We start from the raw sequence: 22,051 nt of genomic DNA, 5'->3' as shown, positions 1-22,051 counted from the left end.
CCTCAAACAATTTGGAATAGGGAACCGTTTCCGCAAAAAGATATTTAGCAGCTATAACTACCCCACAGCCACAGTACCTGCGAATGGTTACTCATCCGCTCCCTTCCCGATTACTCAAGGCACAAGACAGGGGTGCCCACTTTCCCCCCTGCTATTTGCTCTATATATGGAGCCCATGGCACAAAGGGTGCGGGAGAACCCAACGATCAGAGGGGTCCAATTTGGAGGGGAGAGCCTCACCACCGGCCTCTAAGCAGATGATGTTATTGCAAGCTTGGAAGACCCCCGGACCTCCATACCGGCTTTTTTTGCCGAGCTCAAATGCTTTGCACAAGCAGCAGGTTTCAAAGTTAACGTTCACTAGTCACAAGCCCTCGGGGGTCTTCCTATGTGCCTCCACTTGGGAGGCCCTCAGGCAGTGTTGCCCGGTACAATGGGTGATAGAATCGATCCCATTACTAAGACTCAAACTGTCAACTTCTACACGGGACACTGCCTCCCTGAATTACAATCACATACTTCAACAAACTTGACAAGACTTACACCGCTGGAAGAAATTCAGCCTTTCCTAGCTAGGCCATGTAGAGGCGCTTAAAATTAATGTGCTACCAAAGATATTGTACTTATTCCAGACACTTCTGTGAAGCCACCCAAACCCCCTCACCGCCACGGGCACTCTCCAATCACTCCAGCTGGAGTTTCTTTCCTTCGTCTAGGCGGACAAGACACCAAGGATCCACAGGGAACTGAGTTATAGCCCCCCTCACCCCCGGGAGGGAGGCCTCGGAATACCCAATATACACTGCTACTACCAGACCAGACAACGGTTTGTAGAACTATCTGAGATTTATTCATAGGAGACAATATTAGAACCTTCGACCAATGCAAACAGGAATTCCTGCTCACGGAGAAGGCGAGATTCCAATACGTACAACTCCGACACTGGATACAGGCATCTGCTTTATTGCAAGCAGCCACACGCCCTTTCACCCCGTTCGAACAGCTGACCCGCACATTTGATAACTCTAGGGGATTAATATCCTGCATATACCAGGTTCTCCAGCACTCGCAACTCCCTAACCTTCACCCTTACCAACAGCGGTGGCAATCGCTACCTGACGCCGACATTGCACACTCTCAGTGGGAGTGCCTCTGGCGCGACGTACCGAAAACCTTTCACAGTATCCCCCAGCAGGAATCTGCCTACAAGGTAATGACACAATGGTACTACACTCCCCATAGACTACATAAAATGTTCCCTAACTCATCGCCCCTATGTTGGCGATGCACTACCACCCTGGGAGATTGCATACACATTTGGTGGTCGTGCCCACTCTTGGTCACTTGCTGGAAAGAAGTCCTTAGCCACATTAAGAAGGTACTAGGCTACCCGCTGCCTGACAACCCACTCACCGTCATCCTGGGTCTCAGGCCGGTGAACCTACGAGCCATGACTCGCCGAGATCGGCATTTCAGCCTCCATATGCTTGGTGCTGCTAAACAGACCATTGCTCTTTACTGAAAAAGGCTGAAACGCCTTCAATAAACATATGGTTCACCCGCCTGTGGAACACAGTGGCGATGGAACTGCTCACAGTGCGCCTGCAGCTCCGGGACACCCAATATACAAAACTGTGGAAGCCCCTAATAGATCACCTAGGTCGAATAGAGCACACTAGATTGCAACCGCCAAGATTGCAGGCTCTACGCCTCTTTGACGACGCTGTACACCCCCCGACCCAGATAGTCTCTGGAATCCCACTGATTAACCAACCTACGCTATATCTCTAGGTCTTCGCCATGGCTCATACCCCGCGCCCTATGGAGCCCACATGCGTGCGATACCACAACGCAATGTCCTACCTCTCCCACCCCCGCCATACCCCCCTCTATGACCCTGCCCCTTTCTCCCCCCCCCCTTTTTTTTTCTTCATTGGTTCTTGCTTTCTGATACATGGTCTATAGTTTCACTGGCAGTGCCTATGAGCAGACCTAGAATGGTTACAGATGATTGAGCCTGGCAGTGGTAATACGCCGCCTTGCGCCCTGGAGACTTGATTGCGGTCATGTGGCCACAATGGCTTCGTGGCGCCTGCGCAAGAGTCATATCTGCACGACGCTGCCCTTGTCGACGCCATCATCTACTAGCATGCGCAATGCCCCTGAACTTAGCTAAACAAAGCGGTGTGATGGTAACACTAGAATCAATGCAAAGACCGCAGCCTTTTGGGCTGGTGCTTTCTCTACCACTATGTGGCGTTCGCCAGTGTAATGCTATCACCTTGCAAAGGCCTATTGCGAATACCGCTAACAACGAGTTAGTAAGCAGGCGTCAACACGCACGGGTGTCTTTCTTCTATGAATGTGTATAAGTGAAACCGTTGTTCCTCTGACAACAACTTCCAATCATACTGCTTTGACCCGCTGCCGAACCTACTTGAGTATGTTCCACTTAACGCGGCCGTCCCGATGTGGTTTTAGGCGGCTTGCTGTGGGCCCCTCCCCCACTTATACTGCTTTGAAACATACTGTTTTTGCGATGCCGGCCCACTCAGGGATTTAGGCACCATGCTGTGGTTCATGTTTGGTATTCTCAATAAAGGTTTTGAAAAACAAAAAAACAAAAACAGCCTGTGTACTACCGCAAGTAAAAGATCCAATCCCGGTGGGTGGGGCTAAAAGGAGATAGGGTGGCAACAAGGAGGGATTTACAAGCCTTTGGCATAATTCGTGACGCCAAACAACGCGCACAAATGAAAACTGAAGGCGGAGCTGGGACACGGCTTCTGGAATTGTATTGATTCAAAGAAGCCCTCGTATGACGGGAGCAGCGCATGTGATGCTCACGTCAGGCCGAGACCTAAACATGGGACTTGTACCCATTAGAACTACGTAGATGGGACTAAAACCCTCTACAAAAACAAAATGTGCAACACCAGGTGACTACACCATGAACTGTGAAGATACGTTGAAAGGGACTAAAACCCATCAACTGCGTTATACATAATACAAGATTGCGTGGACACTAAACGGGTAAAAACTTGCACAATGAAAGAACGAAACCCAACGCCGGTAAGGAACCTCTCACCCGAGTAATGCTACTATGGCCACACTCTAGACTTATTGACACCAACAGGCATGTAACACAAACTGTCACACATTAACAGCAAATTGCAAGCAAAGTTGGTCACACTAGATTTGGAATCAGACCAATTCCAATAACCATGAGGATTAAACAAAAGAAAAGTAAATTTTGCCCCTAAAAGAAACGTTAGCTGTAAACTGAATAAAACTTTAAATGTCAGGGGACCCCGCAGGAATTACATGCAGCGTAGTGATATAATTTCCAGAGAAGCATGTGAATGTGTATTAAAAATATATAAACCAATCCAAAGTCAAAATTTAGTAAAAGGGTGGCATCCAGACACAGGTACTTTACCAAAATGTTCCTTCCTTGAGCAGAAAAGCTGTACACGAGGAACATGCAACGTGCCCAGTCTTCATAATCCGGTGCAACCAAGAAAGTACACACGCAGATGTCGAGATGGAGGCTGGGCAAAGCAAGACACAAACAAAAGGTACATGATTCCAAAAGGAATAGTGGAGCAACAATGCGTCAGGGTCTGATTGCATAGGTCGCGGTTTGCAGAAAGTGTTCTGAATCAAAATGGACATCATGGGACAACACGTACTCCAGAACTTGCGGCTAAATCCAACCACAACATGGCGGCATGCAACCTCCGCTGCGCCGGGTGGTTCAAGGCACATCGTAGCTGGAAAGTGTCGCAAAGCAGCTTGAGGCAGCATAGAAGAACAAACGTCATAGACAGTGCTGCAACCCCTCCACAAGACTCATGAACACGGTAAGGTGCACAGGCACGCCTACAAATTTAAACCGCAGTGAACGGTTTAACTGACCACACAGCATTGGTGAGCAAAAATATAATAAACTCACCAAACTGTTTGAAAACAATAGTTGACTTGTGCCTTGAAGAGTTTGGCTAATTGTCTCCGACATACCCCATGTTATTGTGTTAGGGCTTAAGCAGCGAAACTTGCATGCCAGACACGTGTCCTTGTGTGTAAACAGACTTCCAAACGTAAAATAACGCCACTGAGGAAAGCACCCGAAATGAAAGTGTAGACATTGATCTACAAAGTAAATTATGTGTAGCAAATCTCCAGAAACAAATCCATTTAGAAGAGACCAATGGTTGTAGAGTGGGGTGAACACTCCAGGCATAAACTCCATAAATGATCTCATGCTGAGCAGTTGAGCCATTGATCTAGTGTTGAGTTGTTGATCGTTGTCTAGTATTCCGTGAAATAAGTCTGTGAGCACTCCTCGCATGTGCTGGTGTTGGCCAGCTTGAGAGAAATCACAGACTTGTGCCGCTGTTTCAGGATTTCCTTGTGAGCGCTCCACACTTGTGCTGGGGTCAGGCAGTGTGAGGAAGATTGGCGAAGAGCAGGGGAAAATGCTCAATATCACACAACTTGTCACAGTAGAAAGTAGACAGTGCTCAGGATCACACAAGCTATCAACTTGGAGAAGTCATTTAAGTAGACCAATGAAGCATGTCCAGGCTGGGCTGTTCATTGATAAGTGCTCAGGATAACACAAGAGGTCACAGAAGCAGGAATAGGCAATCCTTTAGCTCAAAGGAGTACAAGCAGGCAGGGGATATCTGGTGAAAATGACACTGGTGGGGCTGACACGCCTTGTACTTCAGACTGGAGGTTTTCTTCTTAGTTTCTGTAGGTTTCCTTAAGAGATTTCTTGTTTCAGAGTCCTTCTTAAAAACATGTGTAGTTTTGTTTCAAGAATCGCCGCCAAAATTCTGTAGTAACGATGGCCATAGCCAGGATGTAGTTTCATTTTTTTCTTTTTTTAACTTTATTTATTGATTTTATTTCCTTTTAACACAAGACAATACAGTCATGGCTTTCAGTCCAAACATAAAATTATGTTAAACATTGCTTCTCATTAAAACTAACATATTCAAAACATATAAGGAAAGCAAAACCTTATCCTATCAACTATACATACATAACAGCTATTTAATCCATTCCTCCACTGGAGTCCAAATCTTTGAAGCAAGTTTCCGCCTCCGCCTACCCTTTAATGAATATACTGAAGATTCCAGCTTATGAATAGCAAGCAATCTAGTTCTCCAATTGATAAATGTCGGGGCTTCAGTAGAAAGCCATTGTGAGGTTATACATAGCCGAATCATAGACATGGAAATAAACAGAAATGCAAAAGTATACCATGTATTGCCCAAAGACGCTGCCCCGTCATAACCCATTAAAACCATCTCCGGAGTCAAAGTACACTGGATCTTAAACGTGACATTAATGAAGGATTCAATGTCAGACAGGAAATTTTTCAGCTTTGGACAAAAGAAAAACATATGGGTTGTATTTGCTGCATATAACCCACACCTAGAGCAGTGGTCCCCTATTCTACTGCCCCATTTTGCAATCCTTGCTGGCGTATAATACAGATCAAACATCGACATATAACTTTGCGTCCGAAGACTGCCAGATACCAAAACTTTACTGGCCAGCTCGAGAGCCGGATTTAAATCAACAGTAGTCTTTCCTAATTTAATCGCCCAACTTAATCCTTGTATGCTCAAATCATCCGGTAGACTGGAGAGTACATACCGATATATTATTCCAATTCGGGCTTTCTTTCGGATAAGTTCAAATATAGTTATTTTATCGAATAGAGAAGGATTTGCATCAAGATGTTTAAACAATACACTTCTAACCGGCAAATACTTAAAAAAGTCGTGAGAATACAACTGATATTTATCCTTCAAAAATACAAAAGGTAATAATTGGCCATCACCTACCAAATCTCCTATCACCCGCAACCCTTGTAATCGCCATCTAGACATTACCTGATCTTGAAAAATAAGGGGAGGAAGAAGTCGAGATGCTTTAAATGGAGTGTAGACATTAAGCTGATGTATAGATAATTTCCGCCGAATTTTCTGCCAAATGACGAACAAAGTATTAATGACCTTGAATCTAGTCCTTTTAAAGTAACTTGGTTCGAGGACTTCAACCAAAATACCCTTAGCCGCAGTACCTAAGCCGATCTCAAAGATAGTAGGGCAGTTACATAGCAGAGCTTCATATTTATCTCCTAAAAGTGGTATTCCAAAAGCCTGTATCATGACCGACCAATAATATAGCAATAAATTAGGTACTGCCCACCCACCACGATTCCGAGGGAGGCACATCCACTTAGCAGCCCTTCGAGATCGTCTATATCCCCACAAAAACGTATGGCAGACCCTGTCTGCCATTAACAGACTACGTTGTGATAGTACTAAAGGGATAGTCCTAAAGAGGTATAAAAACTTTGGGAGTATAAGCATTTTAAGAACACTACAGCGACCGTAAAGGGATAGATGATGGTGATCCATTCGTTCTAATTTTGTATTTACTGCATCTTTTATCGGAAGAATATTTAAATCAGGTATAGAATCGACAGCCGCTGAAATTCTCACCCAAGATACACTGCTTCGAGGACAACTAGATTGCCAGAATATGGCATACCTGGTGTTTGAACTACCTGGGTTTTAGCGACGTTTAACTTGTAGCCAGATATTACACCAAACTGCACAGCAGACACCTTAAGTGCCTGCAGCGCAGAAGAGACATTAGAGGTAAGCACAGAAATGTCATCTGCATAAGCCAAAGCTCGAAACTCAGTACCCCCAGCTCTAATTGGTAATATGCTCCTATCCCCTTCAATTTGGCAAAAAAACGGGTCAATATATAAGGCAAACAGTAGAGGTGAGCACGGGCACCCCTGACGAGTGCCCCTACTAATATTAAAGTAGCTAGTTTCTTGACCTGATATACGAAGCACTGCCACAGGTGAAGTATATAATGACCAGATAGCTTGAATAAACTCTTTACTAAAACCCTTCCAGCTAAGCACGGCCCACAAGAACCCCCAGGAGACTCAGGATCACCCCGAGGGCAGAGGCCGTGGCCTGGGCCCAGTCCAGTAAAGCAATAACCCGCCGAACATGGTCTGTGGTGTCACGGCCCGGAATAAATCCATGTTGACGGAGGGATACTAAAGGAACTATAACCTCAGCTAATCTAGAAGCTAATATTTTGGAGAAAATTTTGGAGTCACTATTAATAAGAGAAATTGGCCGAAAAGATGACGGGCTCAACTTTGGTTTTCCTTTTTTTTTTCTAAACAGAACAATTGTAGTCTGCCGCCAAGAATCTGGAACCATACCTTTCTGAGCTGCCGTAAAGACACCAAGTAAATCGTGCTGAATCTCTGATAAAAACGTCTTGTAGGGAGGAGCCTAGCGCTTGACTAAGATGGCCGCGTGAGCTTAGAGCTCCCGAGACCCTCGCGCCCTCCGTCGACTATCCTGTCTCCAATCCTGATGGTATGCATGGCACCGTGTTGCTGAGTAGTCAGGGAGGCGATTGATGCTACCCACGGTCGGATCGCCCTTCGGGAACCGGACTTACGATCGGCAGAAGATTGTGGCCTAACTCCCGGGGATGCCAGGGGCTTGAGTTGGCAGGATGCCCGACTCCTAGTTGATCAACAACGGCCTGGCGAGGTGTGAACTGTCGGACGGAGGTCCTCGCTCTTTCACTTTCGGTTTCGTTCCCTTTGTCTGCCCGGACACTGCAGAGCTCTGGGTGGCTCTATTATCCCAGGGACGCTCGACGCTCGGCTGCTCTGGCGGCATAGGGCGGACCTGCTCACTCCTTATTCCTCTCTTTGAGGGTGAACAGTCTTAACTGCCTGGAGCCCACTATGTCGGGCAAAGCAGAAGGGGATCGGCTGAAGACTAAGTCCACCAGGCGGGGAACGTACTCCCAAGTAAACAGTATGGACCGCTACGCCCTCCTGAAAACATCGCCGAGTGGGTCGAGCCAGGCGCCGGAGGCCCAGAAGGAGGACTCGCCTGGGACACCGGAGCTCTCCCTCCAGGATGTCATGGGCGCGCTCGACGGGCTGCAGTCCTCGATGGGGAAACAGTTCGAGGCCCTGGCGCATAAGGTGGATGCCATCCTGGTAGATGTCAATCTGATCCGCTCGGATCTGGGCAAGACGAACGAACGCGTTAAGAACCTGGACCACAAGACCACGGGCCTCACTGATGATGTAGCGGATCTGCAGACCGAGGTTCGGAAGTTGAGGGCCGAGAGTGACCTCGCCGCCCGCCGGCTGGAGGACTTCGAGAGCCGGGCCAGGCGCAACAACGTGCGCGTCATCGGGGTCCCGGAGTCCTCGGATGAGGCCTCGGCGGACCTGCTGGTGGAGGATTTGGTCCTCAATCATCTGAAGCCTAAGGGCCTTGGAAAGTTTTTTGCGGTGGAAAGGGCCCATAGGGTGCCGGGCGGGCGGCCCAAGGCGGGTGCCCCGCCGCGGCCGATTGTCGCCCGGCTCTTTCACTTTCGGGATCGGGACGCTATCCTGCAAGCTTCGAGGGTGACGGGCCCAGTCCCCTTCCAGAATGCGTCGGTGAATTTTTATCCGGACTTCACCCAGCAGGTGCAGAGACAGAGACAGAGCTTCCTGGGGGTGAAGCGGAGACTTCGGGAACTGGATCTGAAGTATGCCATGATTTTTCCTGCCAGACTACGGGTGGTGCATGAAGATCGGACATTCTTTTTTGACTCTCCTGTTATGGCCGACGAATGGCTGGACGCTTTGCCCAGGCGACGGACGGGGGACGACACAGCCGAGCATGGAGACAGTGGCCGAGATGGACAGGGTTGATATTTTAGAGCCGGCCTGACTTGATTTGACTATACTTGCAGAATCGAACGGAGTGCAGTAACTGTGGAGGGTTGCGGGAGGACGAGGGGTGCTCTTTTCCTCCCTTAGGGTACTTTTTGTAGATTTTTTGTTTTTGTAGGGCGACAGGCACACTGCAAGTTGGGGGGGCTTTGTAAGCTGCAGCAGGGGTGCAGGGTGGGGGGAGTTTTTGGGATTTTGAGTTTGTTGTTGGGGGGTTTATTTCAGCAAGGCATGATGATTATCCTCAGGGCTGTTCCATGGTGGCTCCTCGGGTGTGGGGTGGGCCTCTTTCCGTTTGAGGATGGGGGGTAGGGGCTTAAGTGTTATAAGCTGGAATGTTAACGGTTTGGGGGATCGCATCAAGAGGGGGATTGTTTTGCAATTTTTGAAACGCTCAATGCCAGATGTTGTCCTGCTGCAGGAGACGCATCTCATAGGTAATACGTGCTATGCCCTGAATAGGAAGGGGTATAAATTCATTGCACACTCGGGATTCACTTCTGGGTCTAGGGGTGTGGGCATCCTCGTTAGAGCATCGTTGCCTTTTGAGGTGGACTCCACCATTGTTGATGATAGGGGGAGGTTTGTGGCGGTGGCGGGGCGGTGGGAAGGAAGGACTTTGGTTTTGGTTTCGGTTTATGTCCCGCCGGCCCTGCAGGCCTCCACCTTTGCTGAACTGGGCAGGGCTTTGCTGACTCTCCCGGGGGGACTGCTGGTGGTGGGAGGGGATTTCAACGCTGTGGGCTCCGGACTGTTGGATAGATACCCGCCCAGGGACACAGGGGGGGCTCAGAAATGGCTTCCAGACTTCCTGGATACGTTTGGTCTGATAGACTGCTGGAGGCTCCGGCACCCCACACAGAGTCAATACACGTTTCACTCCGGGGCGCATGGTAGCCTCTCCAGGATTGATTACCTGCTCACTCTGGCCGCACATGCCTCGTTGATATCCGAGGCGAGGCACATGGCACGCGGCATCTCTGACCATTCGCCAGTGTGGATCCGGCTGGATCTAGATTGGGAGGGAGGAGGGAGGGTGGCCCCCATCAACCCATGGTATTTCCGAGACCCCAAGATGCGCAGCGCCCTGGTAAAGAAGGTAGATAATTACTTTAAGGACAATCTGAGAACCGTGGACTCGGCGGTGTCGCTGTGGGAAGCTTTTAAGACCGTCCTTCGGGGGGAAGCCCTCTCCCTGGTGGTGGCTGCCAAGAATCGGAGGGATGGCGAGGTGCGGCAGGTGGAGGAGGAGATCGCGGCCCTTGAGGGGGCTATGGAGGAGGAGGTTACAGAGTCCTCACTGCACGAGCTTTGCTTGAAGCAGGCGGAGTATAGGGACCTGGTGACGAACGCCGCTAAGACCCTTAGTAGGGAACAACAAGGCCGCCTATATGACGTTGGTGATAAGGCAGGGAAACTCCTGGCGTGGTTGGACAGGAAGGAACGGGTCAATAGAGTGGTGCCAGAGTTGACGGGAGAGCGGGGAGAGGCGATTGTGGAACCTGAGGGGATTGTGAAGTGTTTTGCGGAGTATTTTCGTAAGGTTTATTCCTCGGTGTCGGACAGGCCCCCCGAGGACTCGTCTGATCTCCTCCGGGATATCGAGTTGCCCTGCCTCTCTGACATAGATAGGGACGATTTGGATGGTGACATCACGGTTGACGAGGTGGCGGGGGCGATTCGCGCTTTAAACTCGGGTAAGGCCTCTGGACCGAATGGACTGCCGATCGACCTGTACAAACTGTTCCCGGATAGGGTCGCCCCTCACCTGCGCGCCATGTTTTTGGAGGCGCGATGGGATCCTTCCGTTGGATCAGCGGCTGGCGTCGATTGTGGTCATACATAAAGAGGGTAAACCCCGAGATAGGTGCGCTTCCTATCGGCCCATTTCACTCCTCAATGCTGAGCCGAAAATTCTGGCCAAACTCCTGGCTACTCGTTTGATTAGGGTACTTGGCGATTTGGTACACCCGGATCAATCCGGCTTCATCCCGCACCGAAACACAGCATTAAATCTTAGGCGTCTACATGGCGTCATCGCCAGGGCGAGCACGCTTCGTGAACCGGCTATTGTGGCATCTCTTGATACCACGATGGCCTTTGACACGGTGGAGTGGGCATACTTATGGGCCGTGCTGGCCAAGTTTGGTTTCGGTCGCGGTTTTGTGAGTTGGGTTCGGTTGCTGTACGAGGGGCCACTAGCGAATGTGGTGGTGAATGGTCGGGCATCTACTCCGTTTCAGCTTGGTAGGGGTACTCGGCAGGGTTGTCCCCTGTCGCCTCTGTTGTTCGCCCTCGCCCTTGAACCGTTGGCAGCGTGGATACGTTGGCACCCCGATATACGGGGCCTTCGGTGGTCCCCTGATCACGAGGACCGTATTTCACTTTATGCCGATGATATCCTACTGTATCTTGCCTCACCTAAGAAGTCACTTATAGTGGTCTGTGACGTACTCGCATCGTTCGGTAGGAATTCGGGGCTGGTGATTAACTGGGGCAAATCGTACTTGTACGTTCTTAGTGGCGAGGTCCCACCGATCCCTAGAACATGTTCGATACAGGTTGCCCAGCAGGGTTTCGTGTATTTGGGGATTTTTATATCCATGGATCCTGCAGTGCGCTATGAGAGGAATCTGCTCCCCTCCTTGGCGCGCTTGAGGCGAGATGTTGAAGGTTGGCGGAGGCTGCCGCTCTCCCTCGTTGGGCGTGCGGCCCTGTTCAAAATGATGTCTCTTCCCCGCTTCCTTTACGCCCTCCAGAACACCTTGGACTGGGTACCGGCTAAATACTTTCGGGAGGTCGAAGGCCTCCAACGGACGTTGCTGTGGGATGGGCGGCCGCGAATAGCTATTTCAAAGTTGACGCTCCCATGGTACGATGGGGGCATCGCGCTCCCAGACATCCGACGGTATTACTGGGCCACGCAGCTGAGCGCGATCAACCATGGGCTTTATGGCCCTGCCCTCAGCCCTGGATATGCCATGGATAGGTGGCTCCTGCGTGGCGGCAACTACTACAGGGCGTTGTATTCGCGGTCCTTGGACTCGTCCCTTACGGGGCCCACAGGCGTGGCGGTGCGTGTATGGAAGATGGCGACTGACTCGTTGGGCTGGAAGGGTAGGCTCACCCTCGCTACCCCATTGTTTGAATCGGAAAGATTGGGAAGACTCTGGCATACGAAGGGCTTTGATAAGTGGGACCTGATAGGTATATCCAAGGTGGGAGATGTGCTGCATAAGGGGAGGGTGAAGTCCTTCGAGGTGTTGCAGACTGAGTATGAGCTAGGGCCCTCAGAGTATTTCAGGTATATCCAGCTGCGTCACGCCCTCCGATCAGTCCTCGTTGAGGGTGAGAAGGTGCCGGAGTCCTCTCCCCTTGAGGACCGAGTCCTTGATGGCCATATGCCCGAGAGCACGATCTCGCTTATTAATAAGAAGTTGATTAACGTCCGGGCAGACATGCTTTTGGGGCTGAGAGAACAGTGGACTAGGGATGGCCTTGAGTTGGATAATGAGGACTGGCAGTCAGCGGTTTCCTCTCCTAAGGAGGTTGCGATCCCGTCGCGTCTGAGGCTGGTGCAGCTTAAAATACTGCACCGGGTGTACGTGACGGGGCCAAGACTGGTCCACATGGGATTCTCGGAGGACGGCCTGTGCAGAAGGGGATGTGGTATGGTGGGTACTTTCCTGCACATCATTTGGGAATGTAGTGCCATTGTGGAGTTCTGGAGGAGAGTCCATGCAGTTATGGGGGAGGTGACGGGCACTGCGGTACAGCCGGAGGCGCGGTGCTGCCTCCTGAACGTCTGGGGGCCCACTGACCTCGATGAGGCGCAGACCCAATGGGTGACTCTGGGTAACATGGTAGCAAAAAGGGATATCGCGCGATTGTGGGGCTCCTCGGGGCCCCCTACACTGACGGCGTGGAAGGAGAACATGGACTGGAGCATGTTTAGGGAGAAGACGGTCTATTGCTCTAGAGGTCGCCCCCGGAAGTGGCATGCCATCTGGGGGCGATGGAACCAATACAGGGGGGGAATATGTCTTGCCCCGGATCTGGAACCTCCCGAGGAACAGCTTTCCCCCTGACCTACTTTCCAGCACAGTTGGGTTCTGGGAACCGCTTTGGGCCTCTGCTGTCCCCCTTCTTCCTCCGTACACAGTTTTGTAACTAGTAGACGAGCGGGGTCCTGCCTCCCCTGGGGGCTTTCGCCATGGGCTTTCAATGTCTTTGCCTTGCTGGGGTTTGTTGTGAGTTTTTTCACTATTTACTTAAAAATTGGACCTTTGCATTACTCTTTGAACTGTATTGAGGACACATCATTGTATCCAACTCTTAATGCTGCCGAACCTCCGGGCTGTCGGCTGAATAGCTGTGTCCTGAATTCTGAAATAAAGGTTTTCAAAAAAAAAAAAAAACGTCTTGTAGAACTCAAGGGGTATTGCATCTGGACCTGTGGCCTTACCATTGGCCAATGCTTTAACCGCCATAACCACCTCCTCCCATATAATTTGGGGCGGATAGTATATCATTCTGTTCTGGTGATACCTTCATAGTATCCTTACCCGATAAAAAGGCCTCAATCTCGGGCCCTACCTTATCACTATCAATATCTTCAAAATAAAGCTTTGTATAATATTTTAAGAATACCCCATTCACTCCTTCCTGGGTATCCTGAACCATGCCATTTTCATCCTGGATTCTAGTGACGCGACTGTATATTTCTCTGGTGAAGCCGCTTCGCAAGTACCCTACCAGAGTTTTCACCAAATTCAAACATAGTCGTTCGATATAAAAGGTACTTAGCGGCCAGATCCGCAGCAAAAGATTCAAGAAGGTTAGATTTTATTATAGCGACAGCCTCCTGAGACTGCTGTATGTCGCTACCATTCTTAATTTTAGAGGCCAGTGCTACTTCTGCCGTTCTAAGCTCCTCCAAACGAAACTTCAGTTGATCTTGCCCTTGCTTCCACCGGAACGAGGAGACACTTTTGGTCTCCCCGCGCACTGCGGCCTTTGGAGCATACCACACCACCTCGTTGGAGGCAGTACCCCTATTAATATCGAGAAATTCAATTAACCACTTCCTCATATGTGCCTGATAGGCCTCTTCCAGCAGAAGCTTCCTTTCGAAAGACCACTGCCTGAGAGGCTTCCTATTTCGAGGCCATAGACACTCAACGATTAATGCATTATGATCAGATATGATCCTAGGAGAGACATGAATAGAGGAAACTTCAACAAACTGCTCTGGAACCAAAAAATAATCAAGCCTAACCAATCTATTATGGGGAGCTGAATAATATGTATATCCATCATCCATTTTATTATGTTGGTGCCACAAGTCCATCAACCCATGCTCTTGAACCAATGCCTGCAATGCCTTAAACACCTTAGGTTTTCTACCAATATAATTGTGGTCAATTGCCAAATTGCCAAATTAAAATTACTAAGTAGGTTGATATTCAGATCCAAACACATAAAGAGTGGGCAAGGCCAACCGGCCAATTCAACATTTAGAAATTTAAGTACTTCCGGATCGTCACTATTAGGGCCATAAATTGTACAAATCGTTAATGACCTTTGGCCGACTAATATTTCAGCTATAGCCCATCTGCCCATTTTATCCTCTCGAGATCTTTTACAAATTCCTAACCCCGTCTTCATAAGGATGGCGACTCCTCTAATCATAGACGTCTGTTTAGTACATACTATTAAATCATATCCTGGCACCTTCAAGCAACCATGTCTCCCCCAAGGTATATGCGTCTCCTGTAAGCATATAACATCTAAATGTAAAGCATGCACAATTTTAGAAAATAATGCACGTTTTTTAGGATCGTGCAGACCACATATATTCCAAGAGCTGAAAATAATTCTATCCTGCCCCATTAAACCTAATATAGCATTTCCAACTGAACTGTACTTTTTCGAAATTTAGAGAAACAATAATAAGCAAAGAAGTGAATATACAAAGGACTAAAGCCATCACTACAGCATCTTTTTGATACCAATACATCCATGCCCCCCGTCGACCCCCCCCTCCCACCCCATCCCCAACCCCACCCCTAAACAACCCACCCCCATAAACCACCCCCCCTAACAATACCCTTATATGGCAACAGGACCTAAGTCCTTGTGATGGACGTGCTGGTTCAACAAACTCCCCTGACACCCCTCACCCCTTAATAACATAATAGAGCAAAACAAGGCCAAAAGCAGTTAAACTCACCTACATTTATTTATTATTTCATTTAATTAACTTCGCCAACTATTTAAGTGAGACCCGAAGTAAACCCTGATAACTTACTTTTGACTATTGTCAATCCACCCCACAAAACTCGGACTCTAACCGAGTCATTAGACAAGGAAGCCACCCCCTTAACTATAAAGTAGACAGATACTCCTTAGCCTGAATTTCTGAGAAGAAAAATTTTTGTCTGACCCTGAAAAATAATTTTTAATTTAGACGGGAAAAGCAAAAAAGCTTGTGCCCCCTTCTCCTGAAAATGGGATATCAGCTGGCAAAGCTGTCACCTCCGCTCAACTGTTGCAGGACAGAAATCTGGGCGCATAAAAAAATCACAATCTTTTCCCCTCCTTTTTCTATCAGGCCTCGCTAGATCATATATCTTCTCCCTTGCCAAACAATTATTAAGAGATATCAGTATTGCACGAGGTTTATCCCCAGTGATTCCAGAATTTCGCCTCTGCTTAAGCGGAGAACGGTGGGCACTCATCACCTCCAACCGCCAGTCCCACTCCTTTACTTCGGGAAATGCCTCAATAAATAATTCAACTATAAATTGCTTAGCATCTCCCCCTTCCAGACCCTCCGGTACCCCAAGAATCCTGAGATTATTTCTCCTGGCTCGATTTTCTAAATCAGTTAATTTCCAGAAAATGTCATCTTTCTGAGCACCCATCAAATCAGTTGCACTCTTCTGCGCCACTATGGCGTCCTCTAAATTTGAGATCCTCTCTTCTGCTACTCCGATTCTGGTAGCAATATCAGTACAAGTTTTAGCAATTCTGCGAACGGAATTCTGGACTCTCCTGCATGCCCCCTGGGTTCGAATATTCTCCTGCCTAGCCTCCTCTCGGTGTGCCATCATCGTCTGATAAATCAATGCAAGTGAGATTTCACCTGGCGGCAGCTCAGCCTGATTCAATGAAGAGGAAGGACCAAGTGTAGGATGTAGTTTCAAGTGGATTTATTGAGACCAGTTACATGTAGATAAGTAGTAGAGATACAGCCCCACCAGAAGCAGCCTGCCTGCTGCTCAGCCCATACTCCAACTGACATACTCAAGCATCCAGGCACCCAAATATTCCAAACATTCCATTCAAGACTCTCACACCAACATTCCATGCATCACATTCACACTGGCTGAGCAGCTAGGGAGTAAGTAACCAGATAAGTACAACACAGGTTACTACAGAAGGTTGAGACGCTTAACATTCCGGCAAGTAGGATTGATTCTTTTTAGGAAGATGATGATTTCCCATTTATATGCCATGTTTTGTGTTTTTGGGTGGAAGATACTTTAAGGAATCGTTACTTCTCCAGTTGCTTATTTTGAGGAGGGCATGGGGAATCCTTAAAATTACCTTGTTTAATCAAAAATAGCTTGGTCTCCCACTCCCGATGGCCATCAGATGCGTCAGAGCAAGAATCTCTAGACAAGGGGTTGTGATTGGCTCCATTTTGTCATATACAAACGTTGTGTGAATCTGAAAAGGATATCTTTGTACGACAGTTTTGACAGGGTTTATACTCCAAGACCTTAAGAGGTGCATATTATCTAACTGCTGCCAGTTTTCCTGAGGAATTTCTGGGTGAAACACAGACTATCGCTCAGGACAGCATCTATGAAGCGTGAAAAACCAGGAACTAAAACTAGCTTGCTAGTTACCCATATATACCCTAGAGACTTCACACTGGGTGCGTACGAAGGTGCGACCGAAGCATATAGCACCAGTTACAGGCAGTAGACAGCCATTGCGGAGGAAAAGCTTTCTTGCACCCAGAAGAAATTTCTTTGGTGAGTAATCTATGGAAAGAAGTATCTATCAGAAGCGGTTCTGTTAAGAGTCTGCTCGGCCTTTCCAAATGTTTTACTTTGTCCATATTCACTTTCACCAACAATGAAACAAGTGCTAAACCGAAATCATACACGTTACTTTAACTAACTGTTCAGTTTCTCCTTTGACCCACAGCGGAACAGGTGTAGCAAATTTGAAACATTTGGTCAAACAAATGGGGTACATATATGTTGCAGTAAAGGGGATTTTAAGTACAGAAGGTTATAAATTAGCACAGACGGGAGACAAAATGATATGAATAATGAACGAGTCAAAGGCATTAAAATGACTGATCGAGAATGAACGAGAAAATGCTAGGTCACACAACTTACTTGCTACATTTGAAGACAGTGATATCCCTGCATCAGTGTGATATGGGTGCACCGCAATCTGTGTCATAGAAGGAACTGGCACTCCTGGAAAGGAAACCGCTGTGGCAGCAAGAGATGGCGTTGTCACAGAATAAGGAAACTGCGCTCCAATAAATGCAGGGTGGACACCCTAAAAGTGAAAAATTATAATTAATAAAATAATACCTCACTGCATAGTGCGGTAAAAGAGAAACAACGTTGTTTACTTGTCCTCTGTCATGTGTGTCTTCTTTCAAATCAGAAACATCAGAATGTTTCCATGATTAGGCTGAATCTTGGTACACATCTGAACAGCTAACATTTCGTTTATTAAACCTATCTTTAACAAAAACACGCATTTATAAAGTAACATGTTTGGACATTTTAAAATTATTTTTTGACATATTACAATGCATTTGTATGAAAATAATTCAATAATTTTCCCCAATTAAATAATAAAGTATAAATATTAGGAGTGGGTATTATTCTTTTCACAGAAGGATGATGACGCTCCTTTAGTTTCTTTAGAATCCAAGAGCTCCACTGTCCTTGAATGAAGCGTCCTTTAAGTCATTCACTTCGACAGGACGGGCTAGATAAGCAGTCTATCAAACCATTGTCTATCTATTTTCATAATTTCAAAGAGAGATGGCTGGGTTGCCTTTGAATTTTTTTAAACAGATATATTAATTTCCCTGGTCTCCATCAATAAGAAATAATCCTGCAACAGAGTGGTGAACCTATTGAAGATATAAAGCAGGCCATGTAACGTTCAACAACACTGCCCCGCATTCACCCCTGCATTCTAACAACCTAATCTGCTGGATTAATTCTGTAGATTTGAAAATGTAATCACTATTTGTTGTCATCGGAAATGAAATCCATACACAATTTTTAAGAAATGTGGTCTCCTTTGGGTGGGGTGAAGCACATGAAGCCAGACTGTGGAGCCATCATCCCTATCTTTAACCCGGTTTTCGTCAATCTCTCCACTGTTCCCCTGACTCTGCCAAGTCACATAGACGGAGCTGGGCTGCTTCCATAGCCTTGAAATGACTATCTTTCCTGTCTCTGATAATTGGAAGATTAATCTCAATTTCCTAAAATGGATACCCCCAACTGTTATTGAAATGCCACTGAGATTGGATCATTAGCCACAGGGAATCCCACAATTTCTTGATTCTCTGCGGTACCTTCTTTCAATATGTCTGTATATGAGAGCTAGACCATCAAATGTGCAAGGGTCTAGACCATCAAATGTGCACAGGTGTACTGATCTCACCACAACGTCCCCAGCTGGAGACTATTATTTCTGTGAAGATTTCAGTTAGTTTATCAGGGGTTAGGTACCATCCCGTCATCACCTTGATGTAGGGTTCCCTCAGCTGAACAGTCATTTTCTGTTTGTTTTTTTTGATTTATTAAATGATAAGCTCACGGTGATGTACATGGCTTCATGCCTACAACCCTGAGGCCGGCTGACAAATCTTCATGAGATATATCGTGGCACCCCTCATCCCGACCTCCCTGCAATCCTGTCAGCACAATTGTCAAATCAGCAATGCGTTATGAGCGGCCGATAGTTCAGCACAGTACATCATTACCATAGTAGTGTTCTCCACCAAAGTCCACAGTTTTCTCAATTAACGTACGTTATACAAAACACCCAACTCCCTCCCCACCCTCACCCGAGCCTGTAGCATCAACTGGGCCGTAACCCTCCCGTGTTGCCCACTTCCATACACCATCCAGAGTCCCGGCCCCCAATAGAGAGCCGGTCTCCCGCTGCATAACGCCGCACACCCGTCTGTATGTCCACAATGACAGTGATGAAATCTCAGGCCTTGATGCCCCCTCTGTGCAGATGACACAACCGCACCCCAACTCCAGAGCTACCTCCTGTGCATGACATGTATCGCCAAAAACTAGTTAGACAACCGCTTCCCCTGTATTCCTCTCGCTTTCCGCCCCCTGCTCAGCGCCCGCTGCCGTGCGTTCCCTTCCCAGGTATTCCACGTATAAGCCCCAAAAATGTTTTGGCTTGCTTCTTGGCGAGAGTAGTTCGCTATAAGTATCTGTTTGCGTGCAGCAGTAAAGTACATCTCGCTCCCACTGCGCAACTGTTGGGAGGGGCCCCCGCATCCAACACATCGCCACCCTGCGCTTTGCTTCTAGCAGTCCCATATCCACAAGCCTCCGCGCCGCCTTAGGCAGTCCCCTAGAGTAGCCCAAAAGTGCAACAGCAGGGTCAGGGGTGAGCTTTAATGTGGCTATTCTACCTATCTCCTGAAAAATAGCTTCCCAGAATTTGTGGATGCCCGGGCAATCCCACGCTAAGTGGTAGAAGTCTGCTACTGAATAGCTGCATCTGTCGCATGACGCCTCTTCTCGCAGGCCATACCGATGCATCCTCTCTGGCGTGTAATATGTTCTATTTATGTATTTAAAGTGTACTAATCTATGCTTGCCGTGGAGCGAGATCCTGCGAGTGCCAGTGCAGCAGTGCGACCACATGGCATCATCTATGACAGTGTCCAAGTCCCTTTGCCATGCCAGTCTGGCCTTGGTGTATTGCCGGGACCTCTGGGACAGCGCAATGTTGTATAGATGCGATATCAGCTTGCGAGGGCTTTTGTGCTTAATGAGGTAAGTTAACTCCGGGACCTCAGGGGGTTCAGCCATGTCATCTCCCAATTGCCGTCTCAAAGCCCCCCTCACTCTATGGAACTGGAAACGCTGCAGCTGAGTAGGGGCCTCCGCCGCCACATCGTCCCAAGTCTTAGCCGTGCCATCCACAAACAACTCTCCCATTGTTTTGACTCCAAGCTCACAAAGGGCTCGCGTCACTCCTGTTTCCTTGCAAGGAGGAAGCCACCCCACCCATTCCAGGGGCATTGATGGTGAATATATTAAAGCCCCTGCCGTTTGTTGTAGTATACAATGCCAAGCATGTCTAGTGGAGTTTAGTGAGTCCAGGAAGCCCACCCTGCGGTCCATCGGTTCACATATTATCGCTGGGAGGGGCAGCGGGTCAGCAAACAGTCTCTCCAGCTTTAGATATTGGACCGACTCCTCCCCGTGTATCCAGCTATGCGCCTGTGCAACCTGCGCCACCCTGTAGTACAGCTCCAGGTCTGGCGCCCCCAGGCCTCCCATACAATAAGGCAATGTCAGTACTCGCCAGCTAGCCCGCGCCTGCTTGCCCGCCCACGCCAACCGCTGCAAGGACTTATTAAGCCTAGCGAAAAAGAAGCGCGGCAGCACAATAGGGATATTAGCAAACAAAAATAGGAATCGGGGCAATATCACCATCTTCATGATTGATATCCTGCCCACCAACGACAAGGGCAGCCCGATCCAATTCTCCACATCATCTTCCAACTTATCAATTGCCCTACCATAATTTTCCCGGAGTACTATTTCAGAGTCTACATGCAACTGTATACCCAGGTACCTGACTGGGTCGTCAGACCGCTGGAGCGGATAATCCATTTTGAAAATTGTAGTAGACGGAGTCAATGGGAAAGCTATAGACTTGGACCAATTAACACGTAGACCAGGCAGCGCTCCATAATGCACCACCTCACGCAGCACCGATGACAAATTATTCTCCGGATCTCGAACATACAGCAGAGTATCGTCTGCGAACGTCGAGACCGCAATTTTATAGGTAGGGAAGCTCACCCCCCGTAGAGCGTGGTACTCCCGTAATGCGCATGCCAGGGGCTCCGCAACTATAGCGTATAAGATGGGTGATAATGGACACCCCTGTCGCGTCCCTCTAGTAATCGGGATCATGTCAGAGAACCTGTCGCCGAGTCGTATTCTTGCAGTAGGGTTCCTGTAGAGCGCCCCAATCATCTGCAAAAAGACCGGCCCCAGTCCCATTCTGGTCAATACCTGGCTCATGAAGGCCCACTCAACAGAGTCGAACGCCTTCTCCATGTCTAGGAAGACCGCTAGTGCCTTAGAATCCGGCCGAACATGTTGAATAGTGCCAAACACTGTGCGCAGATTGTAAGTAAGGTTCCTGCCCGGTACAAACCCCGCCTGCTCCGGGGCCACCAGCTCTGGGGTGAGCAGCGCCAGTCGCGTAGCCAATACCTTTGCAAACAGCTTGGCATCTACATTAAACAGGGAGAGTGGCCGATATGAGCTGCATTCCTCTGGGGGCTTCCCTGGTTTGGGGATAGCCACAAGGATAGCCTCACACATAGAGCGCGGCATCTGGCCCTTGACACAGATGTCGTCGAACAGAGTCGCAATATGCGGTAGCAGCAGGTCTATAAAGGTTTTGTAGAACGTGACCGTGAGGCCATCCGCTCCCGGCGCGCCGTTCGCCTTCATGCCTGCTAGAGCTTCCAGTATTTCATCCTTCTCGATGGGGAGGGCCAAGAATTCCCTGTGCGAGTTGGTCAGGAAGGGCAGTTTTATATGATCTAAATAGTCTCGTATACTATTGTCCAATGTCCGTCTGTCTCGAGGCATAAAGCGTAGCGTAGTACGACTTAAAGCGCTCAACTATATCCACTTCATCAGTTAGCAATTCCCCTCCTTCCGATCTGATCTTAGTGACGTTGGCCTTACTTCTACGAACCTTCAGCATGTTAGCAAGAACAGAACTGGGCCTCTCCCCCTCCCCATACACCCTGGCGGAAGCATACTTCCCCAAATGCTTCACCTCCGCATCTGCCGCCTCATGATACTCTGCCAGAACTTTTTTTAACTCCTCTGCAGCGTCACCCCCCCCTCACTTTGCTGCCGAACCTCCAGGTCCCTCAGTCTACTCTCCAGGGTCGTCAACCAGTGCCGG

General features: G+C 48.4%; 1 protein-coding gene across 4 annotated transcripts in view; it reads right to left on the bottom strand.

Annotated features, from left to right (window-relative positions):
- Window positions 1-22,051, bottom strand: part of ZSWIM8 (zinc finger SWIM-type containing 8) — a 2,297,361-nt gene that overhangs the window by 385,264 nt on the left and 1,890,046 nt on the right. For all 4 annotated transcript variants that reach the window (XM_085603517.1, XM_085603518.1, XM_085603514.1 and 1 more), the window contains one exon: window positions 17,221-17,389. In XM_085603517.1, coding sequence (XP_085459643.1) covers window positions 17,221-17,389 — 169 coding nt within the window. The remainder of the gene's footprint in view (window positions 1-17,220; window positions 17,390-22,051) is intronic.

This window comes from Triturus cristatus, chromosome 1_2, assembly GCF_964204655.1.
Source record: "Triturus cristatus chromosome 1_2, aTriCri1.1, whole genome shotgun sequence".
Taxonomy (NCBI): domain Eukaryota; kingdom Metazoa; phylum Chordata; class Amphibia; order Caudata; family Salamandridae; genus Triturus; species Triturus cristatus.
Note: the sequence above shows the minus strand (reverse complement) of the source record. Positions and strands in the feature narration are given on the sequence as shown.